This window comes from Ailuropoda melanoleuca, chromosome 4 (assembly GCF_002007445.2).
Source record: "Ailuropoda melanoleuca isolate Jingjing chromosome 4, ASM200744v2, whole genome shotgun sequence".
Taxonomy (NCBI): Eukaryota; Metazoa; Chordata; class Mammalia; order Carnivora; family Ursidae; genus Ailuropoda; species Ailuropoda melanoleuca.
The window spans coordinates 67,788,344-67,809,983 of NC_048221.1; the positions used below are offsets into that span (position 1 = coordinate 67,788,344).

At 40.2% G+C, this 21,640-nt stretch overlaps 1 protein-coding gene across 1 annotated transcript in view; it reads left to right on the top strand.

Annotated features, from left to right (window-relative positions):
• The window catches only part of CRACDL (CRACD like), a 126,628-nt gene that overhangs the window by 65,307 nt on the left and 39,681 nt on the right, over positions 1 to 21,640 (top strand). The window contains 2 exon segments of the mRNA XM_034659014.1: positions 9,118 to 9,197; positions 17,539 to 17,707. Coding sequence (XP_034514905.1) covers positions 9,128 to 9,197; positions 17,539 to 17,707 — 239 coding nt within the window. The 5' untranslated portion in view covers positions 9,118 to 9,127.

Here is a 21,640-nt window from a genome sequence, read left to right on the forward strand (position 1 = left end):
GAAGAGGTCAAGAACTAAAGCTCCCCCTCTTTTGTCGGTACATAGTGGCCTCAGCAATTACATAGATCAATCATTAAAAAAAAACCAAACACCTATATCTGCCAAAAAAAAAATATTTGTCCCTTAAATCATGTAGAAAACAAAAAGTGGAGTTATAAACCCATGTGCCCATGTGTTTACCTTTACTAAGATATTTCTTCATAGGGCTTCAAATTACTGTGTAGTGCTTTTTGTCCAACCTGCAGGACTCCCTTGAACAAGTATTTCTTTCAGGGCAGGTCTAGTGGTAATGAACTCAGGTTTTGTTTATTTGGAGAGATCTTCATTTATCTTTCTCTTTTGAAGGGCAGTTTTGCCACATATAAGGTTCTTGGTTGACATTTTTTCCTTTTAGCACATTGACTTTATCAGCCCACTACCTTCTGCCTTCTAGACTTTCTGAGAGAAATCTGCTTTATTGAGAATCTCTTGTATGTGATGACTTGCTTCTCTCTCGCTGCTTCCATGATTCTTTTTGTCTTCGGCCTTCAACAGTCTGATTATAATGGATCCCAGTGTGGGTATTTTGAGTTCATCCTGTTTGGAGTTCATTGACTCCTTGGATGTTTATGTCCATGTCTGTCATCAAATTTGGGAGCTTTGGAGTTGCTGTTTCTTCAGATATTCTCTGTTTCTTTCTCTCTCTCTTTTCTCCTTCTGGGACTCCCAAAATGCATAGGTTTGTCTACATGGTGGTGCCCTTATGCTTTGTTCACTTTATTTCAATCCTTTCTCTTTCTGTTCCTCAGACTCAGTAATTTCCATTGACCTGTCTTCAAGTTTTCTGATTCTTTATTTTGCCTCCTGAAATCTGCCTTTGAATCCTAGTGACTCATTTCAGTTATTGTTCTTCTCAGCTCCAGAAAATTTATTTTTGTTTCTTTTTAGGTTTTCTCCATTATTGACTTTTCCATTTTGTTCATACATTGCTTTATTGACTTTCTCCACATCTTTCTTTAGTTCTTTGAGCATCTTTAAGACACTTGTTTTAAAGTCTTCGTCCTGTAGATCTGCTTTGGTTCTATTTTTAGGGATAGATTCAAAACTGGACATTTGAATCTAATAACGTGGTTAACTCTGGAAATCAGATTCTCCCCCTTCTTCAGGATTTGCTAGGGTTTGTTTTTATTTTTATTTTTTCAATTTCTGTAGGCTGTCTCTGTGCCAAGAATCAGCCATTAAATTAATTGATTTTCATATATTGAACCAACCCACATTGCTTGCATTAATCCCACTTTTATATTCACTGGGTTTGATTAGCTAGTATTGTCTTGACAATTTTTGTGTTTCTATTCATAAGTGACATTGGTCTATAGTTTTCCTCTATTGTGATGTCTTTGTCTGGTTTGGCTTTCAGGATAATACTGGCCTCATAGAATGAGTTGTTTTTTTGGGGAACAGTTTGGAAAGGGAAAGTTTGCTATTAATTCTTCCATAAGTGTTTGATAGAATGCAACAGTAAAGATATCTGGGCCTGTGCTTTTCTTTGTGGGAAATTTTAAGTGACTAATTCAGTCCCTTTTGTTACTGTAAGTGTAGTCAGATTTTCTATTTATTGATTCAAATTCAGTGGTTTTGATCTTTCTAGGAATTTGTCCATTTTATCCAAGTTATCTTTTTTTGGGAATATAACTATTCATAATATTCCTTTATTATCCTTCTTATTTCTATAAGATCAGTAGTGATGCTCTTTCATTTTTGGTTTTAGTAATTTGAATCTTCTCTCTTTTTATTAAATTTAACTGAAGGTCTATCAACTTCATTGGTCTTTTTTTTTTTTTTAAAGAATCAACTTTTGTTTCATTGATTTTCAAAATGTTTTCCTATTCTATATTCCATTAATTTTTGCTCTAATACTTATTATGTTCTTTCTTCTGTTTTCTTTCAGTTTAGTTCTTCTTTTTCTAATTTCATATGGTGGTAAGTTATGATATTGGTTTAAGATCTTTTTTAGGTAGGTGTTTATAGGTATAAATTCCTTTAGGGAGTGTAGTTGTGTCTCACTAGTCTTGGTGTCTTGTGTTTTTGTTTTTATTCATCTCAAAGTATGTTATAATATTGCTTGTTATTTCTTCTTTGACCTGATTGGTTATTTAGCAATGCATCACATAATTTCTGCATGTTTGTAAATTTCCCCAAATTCTTTCTACTTTTGATTTCTAACTTCTATTGTGGTTGAAGAACATGTTTTATTTGAATTAATTCACTTTAAATTTATTGAGTTTTGTTTTATGGCCTACCATATGGTATCATGGGTAATGCTCTATATGCAGGTAAGGCAACTATGTATTTTGTTGTTGAATGGAGTGATATATGTATAAATATATTGTAATTGATTTATACACTTGCTCAAGTCCTTTACATCATTGTTGAGTTTCTGCCTATTTGTTCTATCCATTTTTGAAAGTGAGGTCCCCAATTATTGAAGTTGCCACAATTATTATTGAATTGTCTCTCTCCGTTTTATCAATTTTTGCTTCATGTATACTGAGGCTGTGGTTTTAGGTACAAACCTGTTTATAACTCTTCTATCTTCCTGATGCATTTACCAAATTTATCGTTACAGAGACTCTATCTCTGGTAACAGTTTTCTCTTAAAATCTGGGGTTTTTTTGGACATTAATATAGCCATTTCATTGGTTATTGGGAGTGTATTATTTAATTTCCACATATTTGTGACTTTCCCAAATCTCCTTCTCTTATTTATTTCTAATTTCGTTCCATGGTTGTCAGAAAACATACTTTCTGTAATTTCAAGCCTTTTAAATCTATCTGGGCTTGTTTTGCAGCCTGGTTGTGGTCTATCCTGTAGAATCTCTCATGTGCACTTGAGAAGACTGTTCATTCTGTTGGGTGGAGTGTTCTATAGATTTCTATTAGGTCTAGTTGGTTAGTGTTGTTCTTCAAATCTTTTATATCCTTATTGATATTCTGCTTAGTTCTATCAGTTTTTGAGAGTAGGATATTGAAATCTTCAGCTGTTGTTGAATTTTATATTTGTCAGTTTTTGCATCATCCAGGAAGAAACACTAGCTCCAAGACTCTGAATTCTCTCTGTGTGTTCTCCCATTTGCAGGACATTAAAAAGCAAAAGACTGCAGTCTTTTTGGAATGGTTCTAGGATTTTCAGATGATTTGGCATATGAACATTGGTATTCAGATTCATTTTGGTTTGGTTTTATCTTTTTAAAGATTTTATTTCTTTATTTGAGAGGGAGAGCACAGAGGAAGAGTGAGAGGGAGAAGCAGACACCCCATTGATCAGAAAGCCCAACGTGGGGCTTGATCCCAGGACCCCAAGACCATGACCTGAGCTGAAGGTAGACACTTAACCAACTGATCCACCCAGGTGCCCTTGATTTGCTTTTAAACAGCATAAACTGCATTTGTGGATCTGTGATCATCAGCTTTTAACTTTCTTAAAAGTTACTTAGTTGTAATTGTCATCACTCACCCTGAGAATCTCAGATATAGCCACACAGGCAAAGGTAGAGTCAGCTTTCTCCAGGACTGGTGACGGTACCAAGTAGCCACAGGCACTGGAAAAAGCATAGGAGAAGCACACAGAGATTTGGCCTCACTGAAATACCATCACTTGGGCCAAATTTACCTCTGTTTTTAATCATGTTGCTTTGTAAAGAAAATATCGTTTCCTTCAGTTCTCCTTCAATTTCCATTGAGAAGGGTCATGATAAGGATTATTTACTTTTTACAAAGTCAGGTATCAGTTTCCTGGAGGATTTCCCCAGTCTTAAAGCAGATTGTAAAAGTAGACCCGTTTCTGAAACTGGATGATTTACTGCTTCTAATTCTCTTGGTATCTCTATCAGTCATCTGTAGAAGCCTCTCTCATTTTGTCGGCTGTCTTGTTCCTGTGTTGTGTTCAGTTCCTTGCTCCAGGCACTGTCCTAGGTGCTGGTAGGAGAGCAAGGGACATAACTGGTGCAGAGCTCACCCTACCAAGCTCGCTGTCTTGGAAAGGAGGGGAATGTTAGGCAGTCATCTTATAAACAAGTCTTGTTGACAGCATTGGTGGGCATTGTGAAAAAAGGTACAAGGGCAGAGAAAGAATACCACAGGGATCTGAACATGGCTTGGAGGGTGTTGTGGAATTGGCAGGTCTGTAGGGATGAACACTAAGGTTTTCGTACGTAATTATGTGCTCAGGTTATGCAGTCAGGTTACAGATATTTTTCTTTGCCTTGTGTAGGTATGGGTTAGAACCTTTAAAATACTATATTAAAATCTGTTCTCATTCTTCATGTGAATGAAGTTTTATCTAATTTTTCAATATAAGCTGCAACTAATGATGAAATTCTGCCATAAGCTAGGAAGAAGCCTGTGGTTACAGTTAGGGTTCAGAGAGAGGGGGTGGGGCAGCCCCCCAGGAAGCCTTCATTAGACACAGGACTCCCTTGGATTCTGTAGGTACCCAGATCACACTGATGAGTGCTGTGAACTACAGAAGGGGCTGGAGGTTCAGTCCCCTTTTAAGTCAGTGAGAATCCCCGAAGAGGCCCCTCTGGTCTAGATTTGAAGAATAAGTTTTCCCTTCCTTGGACTTGAGCTGTCAGAACAACAGGGATTGGGGGTGGTGCTAGAGGGCAGAAAGCTGGTGGAGGGGACATTGGGGTGGCCTGATGTGAACTTTTGAGTTCAAGCCAAAGGGGTGCTGGGAGTTATAGGGTGTTTGCCACATTGCCTTTATCATTATGGTTTTCTTTCTTCTGGCTTGTCCTTGAATTTTGCTGGGAGTGGGGGAACATGTGGTTAGAAGGGCAAGTCCTTGGGCCCAGTAGAGAAGACATTCTACGGTAGCAGCTGTGGAATATTAGCCTCTGGGGTGTCTGAGTGAAGAGGGTTGTCCTCCATATGCACACTCCAGTCTCAGAGGGCAGACATTCCTCTGTGGCCGGGAGTGTGTTCTTACCAGTGACCTGGCAGTGGTTTGATTCACCTTGCTGGACAAGGCCCTTCAGGCTGCAAGGCATTGGGAAGCACAGGCATCCTCTGGGAATCCAGATGTCTTGATCTTTGACTGGTAATGTTGGCTCTAAAGTGAGCCACTTGCACAAGGAGACTGTCTTCGTGAGATAGACTCAACTCGCCTGTCCCCAGGAGGTGCTGGTTGTGTGTGCTCCTGTTTCTGTTTATGCAGAGACACACATTAGCACGCGGTGAGGAACGGGCTGTGGACACTGACAGCTGTTCTCAGCAAGTGCTTGCGTGTGCTGTGCTCCCAGTCCTTTTAATTAAAGTATCATTATCCCCATTTTGTATATGAGGAAACTGAGGCTCAGCCCTGGTGTGTGGTGGGATGAGGCTTCAGCCCCAGGACTGCCCGATGTCCCAGGCTTTGCCCTTTTCCTCTGCACCATATTGCACTCTTACTGGTATGAAGATGTTCAGGACAGAAAATATGAGATTTTACAACTGCCCGTGTAAGGTGAGCCTGATTTCCTTGTGATCCCTTCATCCGTGGGGTGACTTTTGGCTCCATGTGTGACTCCATTGGCAGCCTTGGCATCTGGCGGTGCTTTCTGCATCTGGCCCCACCAGGGCGCGCCTTACGGCATGGTGAGGACTGGGCCGTTCTCTTGGGCCTCCCCCTCCCACCTGCACCTGAACCTGCTGCCCTAGACGACTTCATCACAGCCACGTCACTCACACCAGGCAGAAGCAGGGGTGAGCGTCTGGGTCTGCTCCGCACTCGGAGGGGTGCAGCACCCTTCTCTACCCCAACCCATGGAGCTTGTGCACGCACTCTCTCCCGTAGACCTGCACAATCATGCCTTCTCAAAAGTGATAATAGATATATAATGACAGCTGCAAGCCCTTTGTCCCTAAACTAAGATGCTCTGGCAAACCAAGTGGATGGTCTCCTGGGGCCTCTTTGGCCTCTGGGCTCAGGCATGTTTCTGTACAGGGGCTGCTTGACAGGCAGAGTCAGTTCAGTGGGAGATGCATGTCCTTTGGGTTTTCTGGCCTCCATGAAGCCCCTCTGAGGACAGCTCAGGACTCTCCCCTTCACTGGGTCAGCACCTGCAAGAGGCAGGGAACGTGTCAGTCGCATCCCTCACTGGGTCCCAGGGTGCAAAAGTGCCTGTCCTTGCTAGATATACAGTCAACATGAGCACACAGGTTGGTGTCTCTGCTTTGCTACTTTGAGCCAGTTAATATACTTACTTATTATATGTTCTTAGTCCCAAAATGTGAATACTAAAGATTCCTTGGGATTAAATGAGGTAACTCAGATGATACACTATAAACTTGATAGTTCATTGCAATTGTTGTGGTTAACTCCAAATTCAAGCAGTAGAAAGCTCTTGCACTTGGACTTTCTAGTTCAGTGGCAGCCTTAAAGTTGGTACCCAGGGTAATAGTTGGTCACTCTTTTATTTTTTTTCCTTAAAGATTTTATTTATTTGACAGAGACACAACGAAAGAGGAAACACAAACAGGGGGAGTGGGAGAGGGAGAAGCAGACTTCCCACTGAGCAGGGAGCCCAATGCGGGGCTCGATCCCAGGATCCTGGGATCATGACCTGAGCTGAAGGCAGACACTTAATGACTGAGCTACGCAGGCACCCCATAGTTGGTCACTCTTAACCAGTCCTTACTATTTTGACTCTCCTTGCTTCTTACATTTTCCCGCTTTTCCTTCTTTGCTCCCTCTTTATTTCCATATAAATGCCCTGGTACTACTTCCGCCTGTCCCCACCACAGTTTCATAGAACAGCAGGACACTGTGGGATCAGGGAGTTTGATAGAGATTGCATTGAATCTGTACAGTGCTTTGGGGAAATCATAACAATAAGTCTTTAAGTCTGTGAGCATGAGATATTTTTCCTTTTTTTGGTATCTTCAATTTCTTTCAGCAACATTTTATAGTTTTCAGTGTACAAGTCTTTCATCTCCTTGGTAGAATTTATTTCTGAGTATTTTATTCTTTTTGATGCTATTATAAATGGAAGCACTTTTCTTAATTTCCTTTTCAGATTGTTCATCGTCTGTGTATAGAACCAACTGATTTTCATGTGTTCATTTCGTGTCCTGAAACTTTGCTGAGTTCATTTATTTGTTCTGACAGTTCTTTGTGGGATCTTTAGGGTTTTCTACGTAGAAGATCATGTCCTCTGCAAACAGAGATGACTTTACTTCTTCCTTTTCAACCTGGGTGCCTCCTATTTCTTTTTCTTGCCTAATTTCTCTGGCTAGGACTTCTAATACTCTGTTGAATAGCAGTGGTGAGATCAGGCACCCTTGTCTTGCTCCTGATCTTAGAGGAAAAGCTTTCAGTTTTTCACTGTTGAGGATATTTTCTCTGGGTTTGTCATATGTGGCCTTTATTATGTTGTGTTTCTTTCTATTCCTAGTTTCCTTTAGTGTTTTTATCAGGTTAGGGTTTTGAATTTTGTCAGATATTTGTTTCCACATCAGTTGAGATGATCATGTGGGGTTTTTTTCCCCTTCATTCTGTTGAGCAGATATTTTTATGAAGCCAAATCATGTGCAAATTGAGAAGCGAAACCAGTAAAGCTTTGATCACCTTTTCAGGAATTGACTAATTGGAAGTTGGACATTTTGACATTAATATGAAAGACCTAAATGTTAGACCCAACTCTGGCAAAAAGACCAACAACCCCTTTCCTCTGTTAAATATTTTCTTTGCATTTCTCCCATTATTTCCCATTATGTGCTGTGTATGAGTAGTAAACATTAGTTGGCTAATTGGATATTTGAGCCCCTTGTAAGGATTCATAGTAACTGTCAGTAATAAATAGCTTTCCATAGAAATGGTGAGTTAGTATGTATGGAGTAGAAGACACTGTTTTAAAGTCAACTCTGGAAGGCAGGAACACAGCTTGAATTTGATTTCCACAAAGAGTCAGGGCTTTTTAATTTAGGAAAAAAACCTGGGACTGTATGGATGAAATGATAATAATATCTGGGATGATTTGCTTTGAAAAAACCTTGTGGGAGTGGGAGGGGGAGAAGGTGTAAAAACGAAACAAGAGTGACAATATGTTAAGTTCATCATATGTTCTCTGTATTTTTGTATCTGTTTGAGATTTTTCATAATAAAAAGTTCAAAAAAGGAGCTCAGTATACTTTAATGATGTTGCAGCTATATATCAAAATATGTAGCCATTACAGTAACACTTATGAAGAATTTTAATGATGTGATATAAGTAAGAAAATCAAGAAGTCAGTCTTCCTAATAAGATGGATGCATGTACGCACAATGTCTGCATGGACAAGAATAGTGGAAGGAAGTCAAAACATTAATTGTGGTGGGGCGCCTGGGTGGCACAGCGGTTAAAGCGTCTGCCTTCGGCTCAGGGCGTGATCCCTGCGTTATGGGATCGAGCCCCATCAGGCTCCTCCACTATGAGCCTGCTTCTTCCTCTCCCACTCCCCCTGCTTGTGTTCCCTCTCTCTCTGGCTGTCTCTATCTCTATCGAATNACACAATGTCTGCATGGACAAGAATAGTGGAAGGAAGTCAAAACATTAATTGTGGTAACCCTTGGTTAAGGTGGGATTTGGAGTGATTTTCCCTCTCTGTGTCTTCTAAACTTTCTACAGTGAACGAGAGAAAAACATAATTTCCTTTTTTTTTTTTGTCTCGAGGCATAACTAGCATACGCTGCATCAGCTTCAGGTGCGCAATGTGGTGATTCAGCATTTCTCTACACTGCTCAGTGCTCCTCATGATAAGTGTACTCTTAATCCCCTTGATTTCACCCATGAGAAAAACGTAATTTCTGAAAAAAACTTTTTTGAAAGAAAGGAAACAAATCTGCATTGTGTAAATTAGTGTAGCATTTGTTCCAGTTAGTTGATTTCCATGAAATTGCTCTGGTCGGTGATTAGATAAACGCCTCTGTGGCTACTAATCTTGAGTTGTGGACATGTGTTTGTACTGTGCTGCCCTGTACTCTGCCCTGGAATCTGTCTTTGGCGGGGTGTGTGCAGGTGAAGTCATGGGCAAAAAAGCAGTAAGCAAAACCATTTCACTCATTGCTACCTTCCATTAAGCACGTCCCTTTTAACATGAATTCCCATCTGATTTTAGTGAGCTGGACATGATTTCCACAAGGGTGATGGACATTAAGCTTCGGGAAGCTGCAGAAGGCCTTGGGGAGGACAGCACAGGTAAGGCCCTCACTTTTCCTGCCCTGGGAAGAGCCCATGTCTGGTTGCGGGTCAGGGAGAGGGGCTGATGGAGCCAAGCCTTTGAGGTTGTGTGTGTGGAGGGTGGGGGTTCGGGTCGCAGTGTGTTCAAATACCCCCATTCCCTTCATACTATGACAAGAGAGCACATCCAGGTTATTTAAGGCAGCGCCCCTTTGCTTCGCTGTCAAACACCAGGGTTTTAAAGCCGTTTTACTCACTCCTGGAGGTAAATCTGCCGCGTGTCTGGTTGAGGTAAAAGCAGTGGAGTCTTTTGTCACCTAAGAGCGCCTAGAAGATCAGCAAGAGGCTGGGAGAAGTAGAGATGGCCTGAACATGCAGAAGAAATAGTGTTATCAAGACAGAGCCTTTGATCTCTCTCTTTTAGGGCTTTTATTCTCCTTCAGAGACCTTCTTTATACCCCTCACTGAACTAAATTCCAGGCCCATGACTCATCATCTCATTACATGTTCTAAGAGTTACCAGATTATGTGATTGGTTCGCTGTTATCCATCAACTGCTATTCGTGTCTTGATAAAGTTGTAAAATTGGCATTAAAAACACTGATCCCCGGACAATGTACCTTTTTCCTAGATTAGCCATTTATACTCCCCTTATTTCAGTAACAAAGGTCTCCGTCAGTGTCTTGTTTAAAGTTAAAATGCTGGTAATGATTTTCTTTGATATAGTTTGGGAGGAACAACTTCCAATAGTATTAAATCCTAGATGTTAACCCTTAGCTTCAGATGCTAATTTCATTAAAGATTCTATTTCATATATTATACATAGATTTTCTTTATTATCCCATAGTAGAGCTACTTTTCCTCTGTCACATTTTGATAGACAGCAAATAAGCCTAAATACAAGGTGAGGTTTTAAAAATTAAACCTGAGAGAAAATGGAATTTCAAAATTTCTCATACTATAGGATATTGAATTATTACTTAATTTAAACAGGAAAATACTCTTTGAAGAGGTATTTCTTTAGTCTGAAACAGCCTCCATAAACACTAGTTTTGGATATTTATAGAGGTTACCATGAAGAATCAGATTTTAAAAAGAAAAAGAGAAACTATGTATTCTTTTTTTCCAAATAGTGAACTAAATTATTCACATCAACCACTTCCCTAAAATTTAAAATTCTAGATAAACCTCAACAAATGGTGTTGGAAAAAGTGGACAGCCACATGCAGAAGAATGAAATTGGACCACTTTCTTTTACCATATACAAAAATAAATTCAAAATGAATAAAATGTGAGACCTGAAATCATAAAAGTCCTAGAACATAGCACAGGCAGTAATCTCTCTGACATCAGCCATAGCAACATTTTTGTAGATATGTCTCCTGAGGCAAGGGAAATAAAAGCAAAAATAAACTATTGGGACTACATCAAAATAAAAAGCTTCTGCACAGTGAAGGAGACAATCAACAAAACCAAAAGACAGCTTACTGAATGGGAGAAGATATTTGCAAATGACATATCCAATAAGGGGTTAGTATCCAAAATATATAAAGAACTGATATAACTCATTGCCCAAAAAACAAATAATCCAGTTAAAAATGGGCAGAAGGCATGAACAGATATTTCTGATATCTAATTTTGAACTTCTGTTCAAAGAAGACATTTAGATGGCCAACAGACACATCAAGAGATGCTAAACATCACTTATCATCAGGGAAATGCAAATCAAAACTGTAATGAGACCAACATGTTATGGGTTTAGTTATGTCTCCCCAGAAGTCTTATTTTGAAATCCTAACCCCCAGTGCCTCAGAATATGACCTTATTTGGAAATTGGGTCATTGCAGATGTAATTAGTTAAGAGGTACCACTGGAGTATGGTGGGCCCCTAATCTACCATGACTGATGCCCTTATAAAAAGGGGGAAATATGGACATAGACACACACACAGGGAGAACACCATATCAAGATGAAGTCAGATCAGGGTGATGGCATCTACAAGCCAAGGAACGCCAACAGTTGCCAGCAAACCACCAGAAGTTAGAGGAAATGGAATAGATTTCCATTTCACAACTCTTTGAAGGAAGTTAACCATGCCAACAACACCTTGATCTCAGGCTTCTTAGCCTCCCGGACTGAGAGACAACACAACTCTGTTGTTTGAGCTTCTCGGTCTGTGGTACTTGGTACAGCAGCCCTAGCAAACTGATATACAGCAGAAACAAGAGAAACAGACACACAAAGCCATCAACTATCAGAACTATCAATTATATGCTATAACACAATTGTGCACAGTATGTTTGATGATAATTAAAGAAAGTTTTAAAGTATTTGGAAGGAACCAGAAACTACAAAAGGTATCATAGCACCCAACCAGTGCTCAAAGCCAAGAGAGAGATATAAAAGGGACACAGATAAAAGGAAGAAATAAAACTATATTTGCAGATGTCATGATTATACAAAATATCAAAAAATTACTTAGATCTATCAAGTTTAGCAAGACTGTTAGATAAAAGGTCAAAATATAAATATTGATTGTATTTCTGTATAACTAGCAATAAACAATTGAAAATTTAAATTTTTAAAAGTACCATTTATAATAGCAAAAATAAAATAATTTGGTATATATCTAACAAAATACATGCAGGATCCATATACTGAAAAATGCAAAAAAAAAAAAAAAAAGAGTTGCTTAAAGAAAGCAACAAAGACCAACAAAGACCTAAATACACGAAGTGATATATTATGTGTTATAGACCGAATATCTTATTTCCTCCCAAAGCTCATATGTTAAAGTCCTAACCCCGCCATGTGATATTAGGAAGTGGGGACCTTTGGGAGATAATCAGGTCACAAGGGTGGAGCACTCCTGAATGGAATTAGTGCCCTTATCAGAAGAGACCAGAGAGCTTCTTGCTTTCTTTCTGCTATGTGAGGACACAGCAAGAAGTTGCAAACAGCAACCTGTAAGAGGGCCCCCAACAGAACCCCAGCATTCTGGTTCCCTGATCTCAAGCTTCTCGCCTCCAGAGCCGTGAGGAATGAATTTCTGTTATTCATAAGCCACCCAGTCCACGGTACTTTATATAGAAGCCTGAATGGACTCAAACCATGTTTACAGATTGGAAGACTCAGTGTTGCTACAATGTCACTTCTCCCCAAACTGAGCTGCAGAATGGTGTGTTAGTACGTGTGGGGTAGAGTATGCTGTTTATACATCTGCTGAGGAAAGCTGGACACAGTTCAGTATTGTACAGCAAGAATACTGACCAGTGATCATTTATTTGATTTCCATGATGAGTCAAAGATTTTTTTATTTAGGAAGAAGCCAAATCCATACAGATGAAGTGATAATAGTATCTGAGAGGATTTGTTTTGAAATAACCTGGCAGGGATGGGAAGGAGGAGGAGGAATAAAAATGAAACAATCAAAATCCCAGCAGGTTAGTTTTCCAGCATTGACAAGCTGATCCCAAAATTTATGTGAAAAAGCAAGAGAACTAGAATAGTGAAAACAATTTTGACAAAGAACAAAATTGGAGGATTCCTATTAGCTGAGTTCAAGACTTACTGTAAAGCTTCAGTTATGAAGCCAGGTGCGGTATTGACAAAAGGATGGATGCGTAGAGAGAGAACTGAGGCCAAAAATAGACCCATACATACAAATACGGCCAACTGGTCTTTGACAAAGATGGAACAGTGATTCAATGGAAAGGGGGTTGTCTTTTCAGCAAATGGTGCTAGAACAAATTGAACATCTCTATGGGAAAAAAAGAACTTTGACCTATACATCACGGATAATACAAAAATTAGCTTGAAATAGATCATAGGCATAAATGTAACACTATGAAACCTTTCAAAGAAAACAACATTTTTATGACCTAGAATTGCATTGAATTCTTAGATAGGACCCCTCAGGCCCTAAACTGGACTTCATTAAAATTTGAAGCTTTTTCTCTGTGAAAGACCCTGTTAAGAAAATGAAAAGACAAGTCACAGCCTGGGAGGCAATATTTGTAAATCACCCTTGACAAGGGACTTGTATTTAGAACTCTCAAAATTCAACAATAGGAAAACAAACAACCCAAATAAAAAAATAGGCGAAGGTTTTAAAAGATGCTTTATCTCAAAAGATATACAGGTGGCAAATCAGCTCATGAAAAAGTGCTAAACATTAGTTAGTGCAAGTTAAAACTACAATGAGGTACTACTGTACACTTGTTAAAATGGCAAAAACGAAACACCACCACACCCGACAATAGCAGGTGCTGGGAGGATGCAGGGCAATTGGAATCCTCATATTGCTGTTGGGAATGCAGAATGTTACAGCCACTTTCAAAAATATTTCAGCAGTTTCTTGTTAAATGAAACATACCCTTAGTCCATGACCCAGTAGTCCTGCTCCTAGGTATTTACCTAAGAGAAATGAAAACTTATGTTTACACAGAAACCTTTAGCAAGGGGCACCTGGGTGGGCTCAGTGGGTTAAGGCTCCTAGTCTTGATTTCAGCTCAGGTCATGATCTCAGCGTGGTGAGAAGGAGCCCAATGTCTGGCTTGGCACTCAGTGTGGAGTCTGCTTGAGATTCTCTCTCTCCCTCTTCCCCTCTCCCCATCCCACTACTCCCACTCTCTCTCTCTTAAAAAAAAAAAAAGGAAACCTATAACAACTTTATTCATAATTGCCAAAAACTGAAACAAATCCAAATGTCCTTCACTTTGCTCAATGTTTAAATAAAGTGGTATATCCCTACAATGGAATTATACTCAGCAGTAATAAGGAACAAATCACTGATGGATGTAACAACATGGATGAGTCTCTAATGCATTGTGCTGAGTGAAAGAAACCAGAATTAAAGGATGCATGCTGTATGAATCCATCTCTATGACATTCTGGAAAAGGTACAACTGTAGGAACAGAGAAGATATCAGTGGTTTCTAGGGGTTAAAGACAGGACGGGTGTGGCTACAAAAGGGCAGCATGAAGGGTAGTGGTATAGTTCCGTATCTTGAGGTGATGATGTAGGTCTGTCTGTACCAAAAAAAGCAAATTTTACTATGTAATTTTTTTTCTAGAGAGAGACAGACAGACAGAAAGAGGGAGAGTGAAAGAAAGAATCCCAGGCAGGCTCCACACCCAGCATGTTGCCCAACATGGGGCTCGAACTCAAGACGCTGAGAACATGACCTGAGCGGAAATCAAAAGTGGGATGCTCAACTGACTGAGCCACCCAGGCACTCCAATTTACTATGTAATTTCTAAAATAACTTTTAAAAAAATGATATACCAGATTTGAAAACCATCAAATGGGTTTTTTAGAAATAAGTATAACTGCTACAATTAGAAATTCAGTGGATGAGTTTAACAGATTCTATCTGCTCAGGCTAGATCAGTCATAAGAAAGTATAGAGAATGTAGCATCGAATGGTAAAATGATGGGAGGTACGGAAGAGAAGAAGCGTAGAGATAAGTGAGAGGGTGGGACATACACATGAGCACAGTCTCAAGAGAGGAGACAGCAGCAGGAAATTTCCTGGAATGGATTTAAGAAAAGATGACCCAATCCACAGATTTAAGAAATCAAATGGACCCCAAGAAGGATAAATAAAAGGAAATCCATATACAGTGAAAATCTAGAAAATCAAAGACAAAATGAAAAATCAGTCTGAGAAAAAAAGATTACCTTCAAACGAGCGTAAGCTGACCACCGACACAAAAAGAAACAGGCCTTGTCCTAATGGACATGTATAGAACATTGGCAAACATACGCTTTTGTCAAGTACACTGGGCACATTTACAAATTTATGGTAAGCTGTTAAGCAAATTTCAACACATTTGAATTGTTTCAAATCACCCAGAGTGTACTCTCTGACTTAACCTGGAAATCAGTAACAAAAAGATAGAAAGAAAATCTCCAAGTGCTTGGAAATTAAGGTCTACTTATCTAAATGACCTCTAGGTCTAAGAAGGTATTATAATGGAAATGAGAAAATATTTCAACCAAACAACAATAAAAGTGTATCAAACCATGAATGCAGCTAAAAGAGATTTAGGGGGAAATGTATTGCCTTAAATGTGTACACTATAAATACAAAAAAAAAAAAGCCTAAAAATTAATTAGCTAAGTATTCATCTAGAAAAGTTTAAAAAGGGGGCGCCTGGGTGGCACAGCGGTTACGCGTCTGCCTTCGGCTCAGGGCGTGATCCTGGCATTATGGGATCGAGCCCCACATCAGGCTCCTCTGCTATGAGCCTGCTTCTTCCTCTCCCACTCCTCCTGCTTGTGTTCCCTCTCTCGCTGGCTGTCTCTGTCTCTGTCAAATAAATAAATAAAATCTTAAAAAAAAAAAAGTTTAAAAAGATAGCACAGTAAACCTGAAGAAAGTAGGAGGAAGAAAAGAATAGCGATAGGAACAAAAATTAATACAACCAAAAAATAAACATTCAACAGAGAGAATTAACAAAGCCAACTTTTTTTTAAAGGCAGATAAAATTGATCAGAGATCAAATTAATCCTGATCAAGGGAAAATGAGGAGGCACAAATAATGAATATCAGAGCTGAGGAAGGGGGCTTTATTACAGGGGGGTGTGGATGCTAAAACAATACAAGGATATTATTAATAACTGTATGCCAATAAATTTGAAAATTTGGAAAAATAGGCAAATTCCTGGGAAAACATAACATAAAACAGATTCGAGAAGTAGAANATCCAAATCCAAATAGTTCCTGTGACCATTAAAGAAATTGAATTTAACAGCCTAGCAGGTGAGCAGATCTCACATGCAGGCCCAGTGGCTGGCTGACCAGGCTCTCGTGGTTCAGATAGAGGAGTGTTCAGCGGTTACCCTCTGGGTCTTCATAGCCACTCTTGCTAACTCAGAAACAGCCTCTCTGACTGCAGGCAGTGGTAAGGCCTCAGACCGTCAGGGATGCACACCTGTGTGTCAGCTAGGCAGAGGCCACATGATGTCCTGGCAAATGCAGAAAATTCTTAAGAGTCTTTCCAAATAATAAACTCTCATTGAGAACCATCAGTTAACAGCACAAACATTTTGTGATTGTTAAGGTAAGGAAACTTGTAGAAGCTAAGAAAACTGAGCTATAGGACAGATTTCCCTTTGTGTAGGGATCTGCCCCACCGAAGATAATATAGGGACCCCCGGCTAGAGTGATCCTAAGTAATTCTCCACATTAAGGCACGATCACGTAAACCTCCCAAGGGGACGTTCATAAAAATATAAAGATAATCTGTGTGTGTGTGTGTGTGTGTGTGTGTGTGTGTGTGTGTGTGTGTGTGTATGTGTGTTTTAAAGGAAGTCAGCTTGGGGCTCCTGGGTGGATCAGTCGGTTAAGTGTCTGCCTTCGCTCAGGTCCTGAACCTGGGGTCCTGGGATCGGGCTCCCTGCTCAGCGGGGAACCTGCTTCTCCCTCTCCCTCTGCCTGCTGCTCCCCCTGCTCGTGCTCTCTCTCTCTCCCCCTCTCCCTCTGCTCTCTCTCTCTCTCAAATAAAATCTTTTTTTTAAAGGATGTCAGCTCACAAAATTGTTTACTTATAAAACTAATAAATTGTTTTAGCAAATGTTCAGGATATGTTAGTATCCTGGTGATCTCTGATGTTACATCCTTCTGTTGTTTAGTTCTCATAAATATTCAGAAGGAAAGGAATGAAGTTTGTGGAGCTGCTCATGTGACGTCACAGGATCCTGAACATGATAGAATTTGTGGGTGAGAATAAGAAAGCATCAGAGAAGAGATCACAAGATGTTTCACAGTGTCATAAATTCTAACAATCTGGGAAGCATGGCAGAGGGGAAATCAGTGCTGCCCACCACCATTTGATGGGTTTTTTTCCACCAAAAGTTGTTAGCTCCTCCTGGCATCTGGCGTTCCAGTGAGCACCATGAGCCTGGGTCTCCTCTGATTGTCCTTGGTGCACACGTTCACGAGAAATGAAGCAGTTGAGGATTATTTAGAAAAATAATTTGAGTTACCACATGGCCTTTACCTCCCAGAACTTTTTGCTTTTGGCCATGTTTGTTTTAGATATTAAAACTTGTTCCCATTTGTACAATGGAATATTACTCAGCAATTAAGAAAAAGAAGCATGTGATGGGGACACCTGGGTGGCTCAGTGGGTTAAGCATCCGACTCTTGATTTCGCCTCAGGTCATGATCACAGGGTCGTGGGGTCGATTTTTTCAGGTGTGCACAAATGGGCCTCTGTGTACTTCACGTACCTCTGTGTGGAAAAAGGACTTTCCAGGAGTGAATAATTGATGCACAAGCTTGCTCTCTGCCCTTCTGGTGCACACCTCACACGTGCTTGGCAAGTCCTCACATGCGTTCTTTCTGCACAGGAAAGAAAAAGTCCAAGTTCAAGACGTTTAAGAAGTTCTTTGGGAAAAAGAAGAGAAAGGAATCGCCGTCTTCCACAGGAAATAGCACCTGGAAACAAAGTCAGGCGAAGAGTGAGGTGATTGCCATCGAGTCGGGGCCAGTGGGCTATGACTCAGAGGATGAGCTCGAGTAAGTTGCCTCATACGTCCTTCAGGCTTCTGTGCCCCCAAGAAGCAGGTGGGGGCACAAATAACTCTGTCTCATTGTCCTGGTAACTGGCTGGATTTCTGAGCCTCTTTCCCTCCTAGGGAATTCCACTCGAGGTTCTTCCAGAGAAGTTGTATTTTCTGTCTTTTCATACACAGGGATGGAGAAAGTTGAGGGGAAACATTCTCAGACACCTTGGCTATGTGCCAAGCGCTGTGTTTATTAAAAGCCTACGATCACCGTGGGGGAGGAGGTCAGCGCTACCGTCTTACAAATGAGCAAACCAAACTTGAAAGTTTAGAGAACTTGCCCATTGCCCTGCAACTGAAAACTGTAAGATTAGCATACACACCATGATTTTATTTGACTCAGCGCTCTTTTGAGGACATAGATCTTACACCAGGAAAATACATCTCTCTAAGCCTGAGCCTTGAGTTATCTAATAAACAAATTTCCCATTAGAAGGAGAGAGAGGCGTGGGGGGAAGGATTCTTGCGGTTAAGTCTTGGAAAAAATCATCCAAAAATCTTGTTGGATACAACAGAACCAACAGGTATGAAAACTTGGAGAAATCTAGTGAAGCAATCCTCATTTCTATAACTTGTACTTCACCAAAATATAGTTACAGTATGCATGCTTCAATGATTCCAGAAGTTACTTCTGTGAGTAAAAGAGGGGGACAAAACCAGATTTGTTGCCATGCAACAAACATAGTTTGTTTTAGTTTGAGAATAAAACTCCACAGAAAGTATAATGGCCCTGGGGATTGGGGAACAGACCCCGCTGGGTCGGGGTCACAAGCTTTAGCATCCCCGTGGTGCTGTCCCATCCCCTCTGTCCTCCCCAGTCTCCTTTCCTGTTTTTAGAGGAGTAGAAATTACGTTGACCACTTGGTGGCACCAAATGACTGAAGCGGAAAGATTTCTTTCAGCGTTTTTGTTTTTGTTTTTGTTTTTGTCTTTCCTGGTGCTGGCAGGGAGCAGGAAGGACCCACATGGCACTTAGTGAAGAGCTCGGAGGACAGGCTGTACACACGTTTTTTAAGGCAGTGTGCTCCAAATTCTGGGGGAACAAGACATCGTGATAATATTGCTAATTATTAAATGTCTTCACTGGGCCAGCCCCAGGGAAATTATAACACTCAGTCCCACCCAAGCCCTGTCTCTTAACCAGAGCACACAATGGCCCTTCCAACCAGAAAACAGGATCACAGCAGAGGAGGGAGCAGGGTGTGCGTGTCTGTACGTGTGTGAGAAATGACCTGTCCACTTGTGTGTCTTCTCTTTTTTCCTGGAGCTCATGGACAATGGGGATGGTTTGCTTTTTATCTATATGTTCCCAGCACCTGGCAGGGGCCAGGTCCTCAGTTACTGGTAAAGTTTGCTGGAGGGATGCCTGGGTGGCTCAGTTGGTTAAGCTGCTGCCTTTAGCTCAGGTCGTGATCCCAGGATCTTGGGGTAAAGCCCTGCATCAGGCTCCTTGCTCAGCGGGGAGTCTGTTTCTCCCTCTCCCTCTGCCCCTACCCCCCTATACTCGCTGTCTTGCTCTCTCTCTCTCTCAAAATAAATAAATAAATGAAATCTTAAAAAAAAAATTTGCTGGAGAGATGCTAGGCTAGGAAGCTTAGAGGGGGGCTCCGATGAGGCCCAGGAAGTATGTTGCTTTTAGAGAGCAGCACAGAGAATGAGACAAGATCTTTTCCTCCCCAACTTTATTGGAAGAAAATTGATATATAACATTGTGGAAGTTTAAGTCATATAACATGTTGATTTAATACACATATATATTAAAAAACGGTTACCACCATAGCACTAACACCTGCATCACGTCACCGAATTACTATTTATTTTTTAAGACGAGAATATGTAAGATCTAGCCTCTTAACACTTTCTAAGTATATAATGCAGGAGTCTTAACTATAATGACTGTGCCATACAAACTGTGCTCTCAATCTCCTTAACTTCTTACTTATAACTGGAGTTTGTACCATTTCCCCCACCCTGCAGCCCTTAGTAACCATCAACTATGTGGTCCTATCTGTGAATTCAACTTTCTTGTCTTGTTTGTTTCACTTAGTTTAATACCCTCGGGGCTCATCCATGTTGTCACAAACCACAGGATGTCCCACTTTCTCATGACTGAGTAATAACCCACGTACACTTCTATATACACACACATTCATACTACATTTTCTGTATCCATTCATCTGTTGATGGACACCTGGATTGTTTCCATATTTTGGCTATTGTGAATAATGCTGCAGTGAATATAGGAAAGCTGATATCTGTTCAAGATTCTATTTTCATTTCCTTTGGATAAATACCCAGAAGAATTGCTAGATCCTATGGTAGTTCTATTTTTAACTTTTCAAGGAGCCTCCATGCTATTCTTTGCAGTGACTGCACCGACTTACCTGCCCACCAATAGTGCAGAAAAGTCTGCTTTTCTCCACATCCTTGCCAACACTTATCTCATCATTTTTATTATAGCCATTCTAACAGGTGTGAGATTTACATTTCCCTGATGATGGGTGATGTCGAGCATCTTTTCATGTGTCTGTTGGCCATCTGGATGTCTTCTTTGGAAAAATGTCTATTTAATTCCTCTGCCCATTTTTGAACCGGATTTTTTTTCTTGCTATTGATTTATATGAGTCCTTTATATATTTGGGATATTCACGCCTTATCAGATATAGGATTTGCAAATATTTTCTCCCATTCTGTAGGTTGTCTTTTCATTTTGTTGATGGTTTCCTTTGCTGCAGAAACTTTTAAATTTGATATAGTTTCACTTTTTATTTTTGCTTTTGTTGCCTTTGCTTTCAAGAAATTATTGCCAAGACCAATGTCAAGGTCGTNTTCAAGAAATTTCCTTTGCTGCAGAAACTTTTAAATTTGATATAGTCTCACTTTTTATTTTTGCTTTTGTTGCCTTTGCTTTCAAGAAATTATTGCCAAGACCAATGTCAAGGTCGTTTAACTACCTATGTTTTCTTTTAGGAGTTTTATGGTTTTGGGTCTTATGTGCAAGTCTTTAGTCCATTTTCATTTTTTTATGGTGTAAGATATAGGGTTCAGTGTCATTTTTTTGCTCGTGGCTATCCAGTTTTTCCAGCACCATTTATTGAGGAGACTGTCCTTTCCTCATTGTTTATTCTTGGCATCTTTGTTATAAATTAATTGACTATATAAGGGACAAAATTTAGAGGCACTTTTTAGCCCCTTTAAGAGTCTGTGTGCCTTCTAGATTCTACAGCAACTTTTCATCCATCACCGTGGGCAAAAGAGTTCCATTCGCCAAAGTACATTAATCCTGGCAAACCACATGGGACCCTGTGGGTTTAAAAGGCCGACACCCATTTATTGTGTCTGTGTTTTTATGTTTTTTAAGTCTCTTAATCTGTAATGATTTTCCTTCCCCTTCCCCATCCACGCCACTTTGTTCATGTCATTGATCTGACAGAGAAGCAGGATAATTGTCTCTGCCAAATATCCCGCATTCTGGATTTGCCTTCTCTTGGTATGATTGAACTCATTTTTATAGTCTCTGAATCTCTTGTAAAATATTAGATGGATCTAGATATTTAATTAGATTTAGGCTCAAGATCGTACTAGATACTTACTGTCACATCACATCATGAGGCACATGCCATCTGGTTGTCCCACCTCTCATGACACTAAGACTGAGCGGTGGGTTCAGGGGGTCTCTCTCAGTGTGATATCTCCACAGACCTTCACCTAATGGTTTCAACACCTGCTGATGATCATTGCCTAGATCCATTGTTTTATTGCAAAATGGCAGTTTCTCTAATTGTGTCACTCATTCTGCATGTGTTAGCTGGAATTCTTACATGAAGAAGACTGTTCCTTCATCAACTCCTTGGTTTCTCTAACACGCGAGTTGTCCAGAAAAGGC